The 13,837-nt window shown below is 40.1% G+C and overlaps 1 protein-coding gene across 30 annotated transcripts in view; it reads right to left on the bottom strand.

Annotated features, from left to right (window-relative positions):
* Positions 1–13,837, bottom strand: part of LOC308615945 (uncharacterized protein) — a 639,507-nt gene that overhangs the window by 548,702 nt on the left and 76,968 nt on the right. For all 30 annotated transcript variants that reach the window (XR_014015644.1, XR_014015645.1, XR_014015648.1 and 27 more), the window contains one exon: positions 7,569–7,633. Coding sequence is in view for 2 of the 30 variants with exons in the window: in XM_081231851.1 (XP_081087977.1) it covers positions 7,569–7,633 (65 nt within the window). In the remaining 28 variants the exon portion in view is untranslated. The remainder of the gene's footprint in view (positions 1–7,568; positions 7,634–13,837) is intronic.

Genomic DNA, 13,837 nt, shown 5'->3' with positions numbered 1-13,837 from the left:
GTACTTTCATTCATTGCAAGTAAATATTACATTGTGAGAATTAACCACAATATATTTATCTATTCTCCTATAGTCAGCATTTTTGTGTTTCCATTTTGTGCACACTCTTCCTGACATTTTTATAGCACCAGGTCGACTTCTGGCAGGAAACCTGGCTGCCATCACACTAACCCCATCACCTACAAGAATCACTGATGGGCTCCCCTAACAGGTTTATTTTCTCTCCCCACTCCCTCCCCCAACCAGACTGGTTCAAGAGAGGGAACTCATAAAAGGGGCAAGCACTCCTTTTAAAAGGCAGCACTTGGCAGCAAACATTTATTGGTATAACTGGCCCCTTCCAGAACTATTCTGTTACCTCCAACCCCAGGCTGGCTGCTTACCTTGCCTACCTGCCAGAATTTTAAAGATATTTTTATTTGAAAGACAAATTCCTAAACAGTTTGATTTCAATACTTTATTCTCATCTTTGCAGTCAACTGCAAAGAGAATTTTAGCTACTGTTATTAACTCCAACAGATATTCTTATTTAGCACTAATACTTGACATCAAATGCCAAAAAATGCACAGAGGGGCTCCTTGACTGGTAAACACATGCACACACACACACACACACAAACACTAGCCTGAATAAAAAATCTAGTATCAGTAGCTACATATACCCCATTTTATTTCCTCTCACTAAGATATGACATAAAAGATTTAAAGCAATTTAGGAAAAGAAGAAAGAATAACCTATGCATTGTCTTGTAATGATTTTTTTTAAACTTAATTTAGAATAGCGCCCAAGTTGTTTGTAATGCCTGTATAAATACTGCTTTGGTCTCATCAGTATTTTACGATCTTTTCTGGTGTTCCCATTGCCCAAAAACCTCAAATTACAGAAATCATTTCTTTTTAATTAGGTTTTTATTTAATTTTTTATTTTTTGGCCATGCCACGCAGCATGCGGGATCCTAGTTCCCCAACCAGGGACTGAACCCGCGTCCCCTGCAGTGCAAGCACAGAGTCCCAACCACTGGACCACCAGGGAAGTCCCTAATAAGCTTTTTTTTAAGTTGCTGCCTCCACCTAGGAAAGCAAAAACAAGAGAGACCACCAACCAGAGACCATCAAACTAAAAATAGCCATGTAGATAACCACAGGCCTCACCCTGCACCTCTCTGTTCAGATTACAGGTGTTAAGTGTTAGGGTATGTGTTTTGCTAAAACCATGGCCTCAAATTCCTAAACACACACTCACCAGTCCTGCTCGCCACCATGGCCTACATTCTCCAGATCAAGGAACAACCGTCCACCTTGCCTCCCCGTCAGCTCCTGCACACACTCAGCCCTGCCCTTCCATAGCCCCTCAGCCCTGTCATTTCTGATAGCCCCTTCCTCAGTCCTGCGTGGCTGCAACGGGGAACTCTTGTGGAGGACAGCCAGCCAGCAAGCTACCTTCAACCCCAGCAGGAACTGGAATGCTACTCAACGGTCCCTTCTGGAGCCCACTTGTGAGCAACTAACGGTTCCTGGCCTCCCAAACAGCTTAGTAAAACCAAGCCTTCCTAACCTTTTTGCCCTGTGGCCAGTGCCACTCTCTTCACAAAGACTACTGAGATCATCACTGTGAACTTCCTCAACATCTCACACCTCTCCAGACCACGCTTTTACCTATTTTTATCCGTATCCATCTGTGCCAGCTTTCCTCTCATTCCAAAGGAAGTGACCTCCCTTTTTTGGTTTCTGGCTAATTCCTTCACCTGTGCTGGCAAATCCTACCCCTCCCACATAGTGCAGAATCACCCTTATTCTTTCCCTCTCTAGTTTCGCTACTTCCTCGCACACCCAAGAGTTCATTCTTAAAACCAACAAACAAAACTCCACCATCCCTATTTTTCCCTTTCCCCTCGCAAAAAGAACAGAGGACAATTCCAGCCCAGGTCCACTTCGTACGTCCTGTCCACTCTTCCACAGACTGCAATCTGGATTCCAACCCTACCGCTCCACTCAAGGGGATCTGGCAAGACTGTAACACCACCCTCACACACACACACCCCCCAGGTGCTAAATCAAATGCTTTTTTCTTCTTTCCGTGAAAACCTTAGCTGACCTCTTTGTGGCAGTTGACAGTATTAACCACTCCCTTCCTCCTGAAATTTTCTTCTCTCTTGGCTTATAATTCTTGCTTCTCCTCTTATCATATATGACTATTGTTTCCTTTTCTCATTCCCCTTTTCTTGCCTCCTGTTCTGTTGCTGTCCTCTTAAAATGCTCATGCTCCCTATGGCCCTAACGGTGGCCTTCTACTCATTACTCTGAGCATATGTTCCTTAGAAAGTTCCACCTCCCTAAGAGCTACAGACCACTCCTCACAGAGCTATAGACCCATACAGCCAGCTGTCTTCGGGGCATCTCAAGTGTAACAAGTCTCACACTGACATAACTCCCCTCATTCTCAACCTACCCACCCCCCCCAAACCAACAACCCAACCCTCCTGATTTCTCTTTCTAAGTGAATGCGAGCTCCATCTGCCTAATTCCACCCAAGTGGGATCCCTGAGAAGTCTGATGGCAGCTCCTCCACGTTCATTCAGTCAGTCCCTGAGGCTTATATATTCAACCTCCTTAACATCATTACCATCTACTCTCCCCTTCTTCATTCCCATTGCTTCTGCCTTAATTCAGACTCTTTTCATCATTAACATTAATAAGAACTACATTTACTGAGAGTACTGTATGCTGAGAACTTCACATACATAATTCTCACAACGGAAAATAGGTACGAAGGTACTGTTACCCATATTTTTACAGATGAAAAAAACTGACACCCAGAAGAGAAAACCAGACGCCCAAGTTCACTCAGTCAAGAAGTGGTAGAGCCGGGGTCTATCCAAATTTAAGTCTTCCTGGCTGCAAAGTTCTCATCCTCTCCTCCATTTTAGCAACCTCCTGTTGCAATAGCTTTCTAACTGGTTTCCCTATATTTTGTCTCACATGCCGAGTCTAACCCAATCTATCAGACAAAATCGGCTTTCCTTTTTTAAAATCATTTTTATTGTGAAAATAATACATATTCAGAAAAAGTTCATAAAATAAGGATAGCTTACATTATTATAAAGTCATCTTTCTAAAATGCAAATCTAATCTTATTCCTGACATTTTCCTAACCTTTTCAAAGTCTCCCCACTGCCCTTCGGGTAAAGTCAAACCTCAGCAAAGTGCAGAGGGTCCTCTGGGATGCCACCTTGGCCTGCACCTCCGCCTCATCTCCTGCCAGGCCACACGTCCCACCCTGTGCTCCAGCCTCACAGACTGCATCTCCATGCTCTGGGCTTTGATCTGACGTGGCTCCCAGCTGAGCATCTGGGGTGTGTTCTTTTCCACTCCTTGCTATACCCCCTCCACTAGATACTTACTTTGCTTTTCGGGAACTATGTCTGACTGTTCTTTTCAGAAGATGCTGTGTCTAAAGAGAAAAGGACTCTTGGCATCACTGCATGGACAAAGTAGTGCAGCTTATAAAAGACTCTGCTGTTCACATGGATCATCAAAACCAGTGAAATTCTAACATACTTAGGACATGTTTACTCTGTCCAAAAAAAAAAAAAGTGGAGATTTGAGGCAATCATTGTTGGTCACTTATGGTGAGTTGGAAGAAGGACTCTACTTTGACTAAAGACTACACTTCGGTAATTTCCACTCATAGCCCTTCAGGTCAAAGCGGTTAGTAATGTTAATCATTATTGCCATTATTTTATGCAACCCATCTAGCTATATAAGCTAGAACCCTCAGACACATCCTTGACATTTCTCTCCTTGCCCCCTCAACCTATCACAATGTCCTATTTTGCTTCCTAAACTATCTTTCGAAACTGTCCGCACCTGGTGATGCTGGTTATCTCCAGCATCACTTTCCTCATGCAAGCTACCCTTGTGACTCAGCCGGAGCACCTGGTTAGCTTCTTGGCTGGTCCACAAAATACACTCTGGCCTCTTCTCATCCATTCTCCATTTTGGAGCTAATTTTTCAAAACACAAATATGATCGTATCACCACCCCACCCTTTAATCCCTGCATGATTAAACTTTTTAATGTCTTTGCTTATACGACAAAGCCAATGCTCTTTAATATTTCCAGCCTCTAGAACAAGATTTGGCATACAGTAGGCATTCAATATGTTTTAATTAAATGAATAAATGAATATAACCTTCATCTATACTCTTCCTTTCTCTAATTGAGAATTCCAGAACTGACTTCCTTTCAGATCTATGTTCCCTCTAATCACTTGGCTTTTCCCTCTGTTTTTCACTCTCTGTCTTTCCTCCTTCTCCAAGTTAATTCCTACCTTCTTCCTTCATATCAGAATGTAACCATCATGTCTCCAGAGCAGCCTTCCCTAACCAACCTGTCTAGTCCAAAGTCCTCCATACAGGCTTTCATTGCATCATGAGCCTCTTCTCCACAGTGCTCATCACATTTGCAGTTTTATATGTGCTTGTGTAATGACTTTACTGATGCCCACTGCCCTGCTAGCCTGTAGCACTATGAAGGCAGGACTGTGTCTGTTTTCCCTCATCAATATATCCCAGGCACTTAGCATAGTGTTTGACATTCAGGAGACATTCAATAAATAGTGAACTGATTAATAGACACATTATAAATTAATGTGCAGCATGCCCACCCCTTTTACAATTGCATTTTAATATAGATCTGGAACCTAGAAGCTTATTTGCGAGTCAAATCACAGAAAATGGTCCTCTTTCTACTCTCTTCTCTTTGACAGTCCTTAATGAAGTCAAAAGTACAACTTCTGAACTCCCAGGACACAATGCTTTTAAATATTATTTCATCTGAATGAAATATCCCAGGATCAATTGTCTTTTTTTAAAAGATACTTTTCTGGGTTTTGAGATCCCAAAAATAAAGAAGGAGGCAAAATTGGCAATAATTAGCCTGAATAAAATAAATATCTCTCTAACCTAAAGCAAGATATTTCATATTACCAATGAAGTATAAAATTTTTTCTGGACAAAAAAAAACCTGTTTAGGTTTAAATACAAATAATGAGGCTTGATGCTTCTTGGGGTTTACTGGTGTGCATGCAGGATGTTTGTTTTTAAAGAAATCACAATGTTTTAAGCATCAATTCATGTAGTTTGTCATATTCCTGACATTTCTAGGAAAAAATTAAACCATTAAATCATATAGTTTTTAAAAGATTGATGTTAATATGTTTTTATAGGAACTATGTCTTATTAATCTTTTGGTAAGATGCTTTGCCAAAATGAAAAGAGGTCTTTTGCCACACTGCAGGCCAAAGGCAGTGCCATCCATTACAAATCCTGTCACTTGCATGGGAATGAATCATCAGAAACAGAGAAGTCCTAACACGCTTAGGGCATAACTTTCTTCTCTGAAATGGAGATTTGATGCAATCATTTTAATTTTTGGATAATTTATAGTGATGTGGAGATGGAGTATAGAGTCCTCTCTGGTTAAAGGCTACACCAGAGCTGTTCCCACTTCTGCCCCACAACTCAGGTGTAGAACTGAGTTAATAATACTCATAACCCTCTGGCCTAATAGGTTGGTGCTATGTCCCTCCCTTGTATTTATTTCTTTTAGTCATGATTCCCTCAACCATTCCTCTCCCTATGGGAAGCACTCACTCTAATATGTTTACTATCTAAGTCATTGGATATATATATGTATCTTTATAAAGTACAAACACTGGCCTACAAGGCTATCTATCCATGATCTGGTGCCCACTAACTCTGAGTTTGTCTCCTCCCATTCTCCCACATCTCATTCTACTTTAGCCACTCTGGCCTCCTAGCTATTTCTTGAACTTACTATGCACACCTCAGGGCCTTTGTCCTTGCTGTTTCTTCTACCTGACACACTTATTGATCAATCCACCTGGCTCACTCACTTCCTTCATGTGTCCAAATGTCACTTTGTTTTTAAAAAGGCAGAGGGAGAGAACTTTCCCTAATCATCCTATTTTAAAGTGTAATCCCCCTTATCACTTTCTGCCTCTGTACCTTGGTTTTACTCAGTTGTAGTTATTGCCACCTGAGATACTTTTTGTACCTATCTTTGCTTTTTGTCTTTCTCCTTCACTAGCATGAGAGGCAATAGGGCATCGTGGTTAAAAGGCAGACCCTAGAGATAGAGTTACTAGGCTTGCATTCTCACTCTACCACTTATTATGTGGTAGAGTACACAGCAGGCAGCCCTATGCCTTAATTTCCTCCGCTCTAAAATGGGGATGATGATAGTATTTACTTCATATGGTTACAATTTGATCTGCCACACAAGCTACACTATTTAAGTATTACCTGCTATTACTATTTTACATTTATTTTTATTATTAGAATTAAGCTCCATGAAAGCAGGGACTCAGTTTTCTTTGTATTCCCGTTTACTCATTAAATAAATGCTATTTTGCATGTGCATGGTTTTTTAAAGAAAAAATTTTAGGTATAACATGCATATAGAAAAATGAACATAGTACATATACAGCTCGGTGAATTTTCACAGATAAACCAATGAAACTACCACACCTGTTAAGAAATAAAACATTACCAGCTCACCAGAAGCCCATCCCAATAACTCTAACCTCCCCCAAAAGGAAACCACTATCTTGACTCCTATCATTATAGATTAATTTTGCCCAGTTTTTAAATTTATGTAAATAGAATCATATAGTTAGTACTCTATTGTAACAGACTTCTTTCATTAGTTGTAGCATGGAGCAGTCATTTATTCATTCTCATGACTGTATAGTATTCCAGTGAATACTGTATTCCATTACAGTCTTCCAATGTGGAACTATACCATCATTTATTTACCCATTCTCTAGCTGATGGACACTTGGGTAGCTGGTTTCCAGTTTGGGACTGTTATGAATGGTGTTGCTATGAATATTCTCAGACATGTCTGGCGCACATAGGCATTCATGTGTATATACCTAGAAGATGAGTTTACTGGGATATAAGGCATGCTTTTGTTTAGCTTTAGTAGATCCTGCCCAAAAGTTTTCCCAAATGGTTGTACCAGCTTACACTCCTTATAGCACGAGGTCAAAGTTCCAGTGTTCATGTATTTGTAAGCAATGTAAATATTATACAATAGATTTTGTTCTCTTTCCCACTTTTTTCACTGAATACTATGCTTTTAAGGTCTATATATGTTGCTGTACGCTTATTCCCTCTAACTACTGCATAATATTTAGTATTATGCTTCCATCAATTGAATTCTTTTTCTGATTATTTGGAATGGTGCTTGTCAGTGTAGCAGGCTTTTGTCTGCCTGCCCAGCAACCATTCCCCTCTTCTTCCATCCTGACAAATAACTGTGCTCATCTACACAGACAAGTGCTCCAGCCCCAGCCCTCAGAGGTGACTCTTAGGTCATCCAAACAAATCCAGTACTTTTATTTCCCTTGTGACCCTCTTCTGGCCAATGAGACTTGAAGAGAAGTCTGTGCAGGATGGAACAGTGGGAAACATGCTTCTTCTGCAAAGGTTTCTTACTTAGTTTTTCTACAGAAACACAAGGAAGATGTTCTCTTTTCTTACCTGGACATTGGTGTGAGATTGTGATAGCTGGAACTGCTGCAGCCATCTTGTGACCAGGGAGGGAGCTGGATGAAAGATGAAAAAAAACTGAGTCAATCATTACAGCAATAAGCCAGGAGCCAGGCTACTTCCAGACTTGTTAGATGAGAAAATTATTTTAATTGGATTTTCTTACTTGCAACCAAAATGGTCCCATTACAACAATTAAAATATTAGCATTGGCTTGTTCTTTAAAAGCTATTTTGTACTTAAAGTAGATTCATATAACACTATATCTCAGCCTCTTTACTTTGTTTTATATAATTTCAGTTTGATGCCCTTTATTGACTATGAGTCTAATTTTATGACACTGATCACCTAGCAAACAGTATCTCTTTTAACTTATTGTTCAGCATGTGCAACTTTTTCATTTATAATTTTAGAACATAGTTGACTTTGAACATAAGTAAGTAAGGAGCTCCCATAAGTAAGGAGCAGGGCTGGAATTTGAACACAGCCCCATGAGATTATAAAACACATGCTTTTAGCCACTTTGCTATATGATTCATCTAATTTTTTACTGTGATAACTACATGCATATTTAACACCAGACGAGAGGTGCCATAACAAAGTATTAGCCATTTAAAGTAAGCTAAAACAATAATTATAATATCTAACATTTATTGGGCACTTCCTGTGTGCTATGCAATTGTTCTGAATGCTTTAAACATATTTACCAATTTACTCTTTGCCAGATTTATCTTTAGATAAATAATGAATTATTTGAGAATAAACAGAGCAGCCTCAAAGAAGAGTAGGACTCAAATAATATTCTGATCATATTTAACATAGAAATAAACTGGAGGACAATTATTGTTTCATTATATCACCTAGGAACTTTTTCTATTGTAATGGACCAAAAAAGTCCCAAATCAAACTGACTTAAGCCAAAAAGAGACTATTGACTTTAAAAGAGACTATTGACAATAGTCAAAGGAGATGCAATTCCCTTACTTTTGGTTACAAGTAAGGAGATTTTGGTGGGGACAGGGAAACTCACTGATTGCCTTAGGCCAGAGTCCTGGCTCTACCTCTCGGACCAAAGGGTGAGGTTTCAGCCATATGAACTGGGAATAGGGGCAGAGAGGTGGGTCCTCAGAAGAAAATCAGTGAAACGAATGCTATTGCAGATGGTCCTCCAATGAACCACACCTCCTGTTTTTCACACCTTTTGTAGTCCCCTCCCTTCAAATCTGGGCCCTTTGACTAGATTTTTTTTTTAATAGACCCTTATTTTTAAGAAAAGTTTTAGATCTATAGAAAAACTAAGGTCATAGTACACACAGTTCTCACATCGCCCCTCACCGAATTTCTCCTATTATTAACATCTTATATTTTCATGGTATATTTGTTACAATTAATGAAAACTTATTAATACAGTATTATTAACTAAAGTCCATACTAATTTATTCAGACTTCCTTAGTTTCTGCCTAATGTCATTTTCTGTTCCAGGACTGCATCCAATATACCACATTACATTTACTTGTCATTGTCTCCTTTGTTTCCTCTTGGTTGTGACAGTTTTTCAGAATTTGTTTTTGATGACCTTAACAGTTTTGAGGAATATAGATCAAGTATTTTGTAGGATGTCCTTCTATTGGAACTTGTCTGATGTTTTTCTCATAATTAGACTTGGGGGTTATGGGTTTTTGGAAGGAAGATCACAGGAGTAAAGTGTCATTTTTATCACAACATATCAAGGATACATATTGTCAACATGATTTATCACTGTTGATACTGACCTTGATCATATGGCTGAAATACTCTTTCTTTCCCCTGTTCTATTCTGTGCTGTTTGGAAGTCAATAGGAACAGCCCACACAAGGAGTAGGGGTTCATGCTTCCCCTTCTTGAGGGTGGAATATCTACATACATAAATTATTTGGAGTGCCGCTTCAAGGGAGATTTGTCTCTTCTCCCACATTTACTTACTTATTTATTTAATCATTCATTTATATCAGTATGGACCCAATGGATCCCTATCTTATATTGTACTCTGGTTGATAATCCAATATTATGTATTTATTTTATTGCTCAAATTGTTCCTGCTTTTGCTGTCGGGAGTTACATAGGTTGGCACCTGTGTATGACTAGCTTTCTACTAACTGAATGAAACAAAAGTGATGCTTCCAAAGCTGGGTTATCAAAAGCCTTGCAGCTTCTGCAAGAGTCCCTTGAAACTTTACTCTAGGAGAAACAGCCACCATGTAAAAATTCTAACTACCCTGAGATTGTACTACTATGAGGAATCCCAAGCTAGCCATGTGAAGAGGTCATGTGTTAATAGAAAGAGAGAGAGACCACCTTCTAGCTCTTCCAGCCATACTAGCCCAGGAGCCAAATATGTGAGTCAAGAAGCCATCTTAGATGTCCAAGCCACTCAAGGCCTCAGATTACTCTAGCTCGGCCCCCATCCGACTGCAACCACATGAGAGGCTCCAAGCAAGTATTCCAAGCTCAGTAGAGCCCAGTCAACCTACAGAACCATCTGCGATATCAATGAATTGCTATTTTAAGTCACTAAATTTGGTGACTGTAGTAAAAGGTAACTTATGTAGTAAAAGATAACTTAAACAGATGCAAAAATCTATCAGCTGTGGTATTAACTCTCAAACTAGAACAAGTTTTATTAAGCAGCATATGGTGATGATTTTCTTGTTTTATCACCCAGAAGAAATCATTTAACCAGACATATGTGACAAAAATGTTAATGGATCTTTTTCTTCTCAAATAAAGTTATTTACCTTCTGGGGCTCTTGAGGTAACATTTTGATCAGAAACATTGTTCCACAGAGATAGTTAGGCTTTCTCAAAATATTAATCTCAGTTCAAAACCAGTAATATTAGTCTTGAATAACTCTGTTGCCTGCCTAACAATTAGTCACAGCAAAGTAGATTTTGGAATAGAATTTTCAGGTGGCAGAATTTTTTTTTTTTTTTTTTTTTTTGCGGTATGTGGGCCTCTCACTGTTGTGGCCTCTCCCGTTGCGGAGCACAGGCTCCAGACACACAGGCCCAGTGGCCATGGCTCACGGGCCCAGCTGCTCCGCGGCATGTGGGATCTTCCCAGACCGGGGCACGAACCCAGGGAGGTGGCAGAATTTTTAAGAATCCAGAAACCTGAAAGGTTTCCCAGTGTCATTGTGGGAAATATATTTCTACATTTGAGACAATCTAACTTCTACTGGCACCTTTACAGGGGCATTCTACCAGAGGGCAGAACATGTTGCTTTTCTACATGAACTATACATTTCCAGGAGTTAAGGTCGGGGGGCGGTGGAAGAGATGGGTACACAGTGAGGAAAGAAGCCAAAATTACACTTCCGGAAGAGACAAGTGTCGAGATTAGATTACCAGATACAAGGATGCTGTAGCATCTTTTTTTTTTTTTTCTTCAAGGGAAGATAGATTGGATTTCTATTTTATTCCTGGTTCCCCTCCTCTCTTTATTCATATTTTCTGTCTCTCATTGAGAACAGTTTGCTCTCATTTTATTTGCAAATATATTTAAGCTTCATTACTATGTATTCATTATATCTAAATTTGAAATAATTTGACTTGGCTTGGGTTTAAGTTTATCTTGAGATAATGAACAAAGTATTTGCCTAACAAATTAATAGAATAAACAAGGCTAAGAAGAGTTTATTTCAAAATAGTTAAGATCAAAATATTTCTGGTCTTAAATATTAACTGTGTGTCTACAAATACATATTGCTAATCTGCAAACAAGTCTTACCTATGCACAGGAGAGTCAACTTGGAAACACATATTAATTAGTTTAAGTTGCCAAAACAATAAAAATATATTTCTTTTTAAATATTCACCAAGAAGGGGGACTTCCCTGGTGGTGCAGTGGTTAAGAATCTGCCTGCCAGTGCAGGGGACACGGGTTCGATCCCTGGTCTCAGAAGATACCACATGCCATGGAGCAACTGGACCCGTGTGCCACAACTACTGAGCCTGTGCTCCAGAGCCCGTGAGCCACAACTACTGAGTCTGTGAGCCACAACTACTGAGCCCATGTGCCACAACTACTGAAGCCCGTATGCCTAGAGCCCGTGCTCTGCAACAAGAGAAGTCACTGCAATGAGAAGCCTGCACACAGCAACAAAGACCTAACGCAGCCATAAACAAACAAACAAATAAATAAATAAATATTCACCAAGAAGGGCCACTGGAGTCTAGAGAAAGAAGCTTCCCTGAAACCAGAGACAGAGCCCTGAACATGAAGCCTGGGCCTTAGGAGGCATTTAATAGATGTGAACTGAATGAATGAATCAAAGGTTCAGACTTCAATAATTGAAGTTTAGGGATTTGTTTAACAGATGTCTCAAACGGCAGTTCATGGGCCAAATTCAGTCCACATTCTTGTCTGGTTTGTCTGTATATTGTTATATTTTGTTTTGTTAAAAAGGTAATAAATTCATTTAGTTAAAAATGGTATATAGCAGCGGTCCCCAACCTTTTTGGCATCAGGCACCAGTTTCATGGAAGACACTTTTTCCACGAACCTGGGGTGGGGGTGGGGGGGGGTGGTTCAGGATGATTCAAGCACATTACATTTATTGTGCATTTTACTTCTATTATTATTACACTGTAATATATAATGAAATAATTATACAACCCACCATAATGCAGAATCAGTGGGAGCCCTGAGCTTGTTTTCCTGCAACTAGATGGTCTCATCTGGGGGTGATGGGAGACAGTGACACCTGAAGTGTGTTGCTTATGTCCAGGCTACTCCGTAAGATGCAGCTTATCAGTGAGTGCACTTGCCACTCACTGATAGGGTTTTGATATGTCTTCAAGCAATTGATTTATTATGGCCTCTGTGCAGTCAAACCTCTCTGCTAATGATAATTTGTATTTGCAGCCACTCCCCAGTGCTAGCATCACCGCCTCAGCTCCACCTCAGATCATCAGGCATTAGATTCTCATAAGGAGCACGTGACCTAGACCCCTCACATGCGCAGTTCACAGTAGGGTTTGTGCTCCTATGAGAATCTAATGCCGCTGCTGATCTGACAGGAGGTGGAGCTCAGGCGGTAATGCAAGCGATGGGGAGCGGCTGTAAATACAGATGAAGCTGCGCTCACTCGCCCACCACTCACCTCCTGCTGTGCGGCACAGTTCCTAACAGGCCACAGACTGGTACCAGTCCATGGCCCTGGGTTGGGGACCCCTGGTATATAGTTAAAAGTCTCACTCCCACCTTTGTGTCTTATCTACCCACCTGCCCCCAACTTCTCTCAAGGTCATCTCTCTTTTATTAGTTTCTTGTGTATTCTTCTAGAGTTTCTTTAGGGCAATGGTAAGAAAATATGCATAGATAATCTTAATTTCCCCTTTTTTACACAAAGGTAGAATATTATACATGATGTTTTTATCATCCTTTTTTCACTGAATTTAGACTTGGAGATCTTTTTCTCTATCACCCTAAACTAGTCAATTTCATTCACTGCTTTCGTGTCCAGCCATGGTAGGCATTTGAGTTATAGCTAGAGTAATACTACCAAAGGCAGAGTGGGAGAACAGACTTGTTTTGCCCAATTCGTCACATCAGAATAGCTGAGCAGGAGTGGGGAGGCCACTACATAGTAAGATTTCTTAAATATAGGAAGCTCATCCTCCTACGTGAGTTACAATGAATGAATTACAAATACAACATCCACAGATTGTTAGCTGCCCCGCTTCCCACCTTACACACACACACACACAAACACACACACACACACAGACCTGGAAATGCTAAATCAGTGACAATGTCAGCATTCCTAAGTGATAAAATCTCAACACTTCCCTCCCTTTTCTCTAAGTGCCCAACCCCTCTATGCCAACTCCCCACAACACACTTTCCAGAAGTGAATTCACCAGATGTAGTGTTTCCCAGACTCAAGAATTTTAGGAGTCTTGTTAAAACTTCGGATTCCCAGTCCTATCCCTTGGATATTCTTATCAAGGTTCTGAATCTTTTATTTTAAGATGCTAAATACGTACACATGCCTGTGTTGAAACAGTTCTCTTAGGGACTAGTCATTATAATTAGATCCTGAGTACCTTATTAGATGTCTTTTCTAACAGCTATTTTAAAGAAATCTTTTAGAGAAGAGCTTCTCACAGTTTCTCACAGTTTTTCACGGTGATAACATAAAAAGTTAATACTTGTTTGGCACACTGAAGGCCACTGTCAGCCAGAAGCAACAGATCCAGGGGTTTTAGAAGGACGGCA

The sequence above is a fragment of the Mesoplodon bidens genome, assembly GCF_964165515.1.
Source record: "Mesoplodon bidens genome assembly, chromosome: 4".
In the NCBI taxonomy this organism is placed as follows: Eukaryota; Metazoa; Chordata; class Mammalia; order Artiodactyla; family Ziphiidae; genus Mesoplodon; species Mesoplodon bidens.
This window is presented reverse-complemented; position numbering and strand designations above follow the sequence as displayed.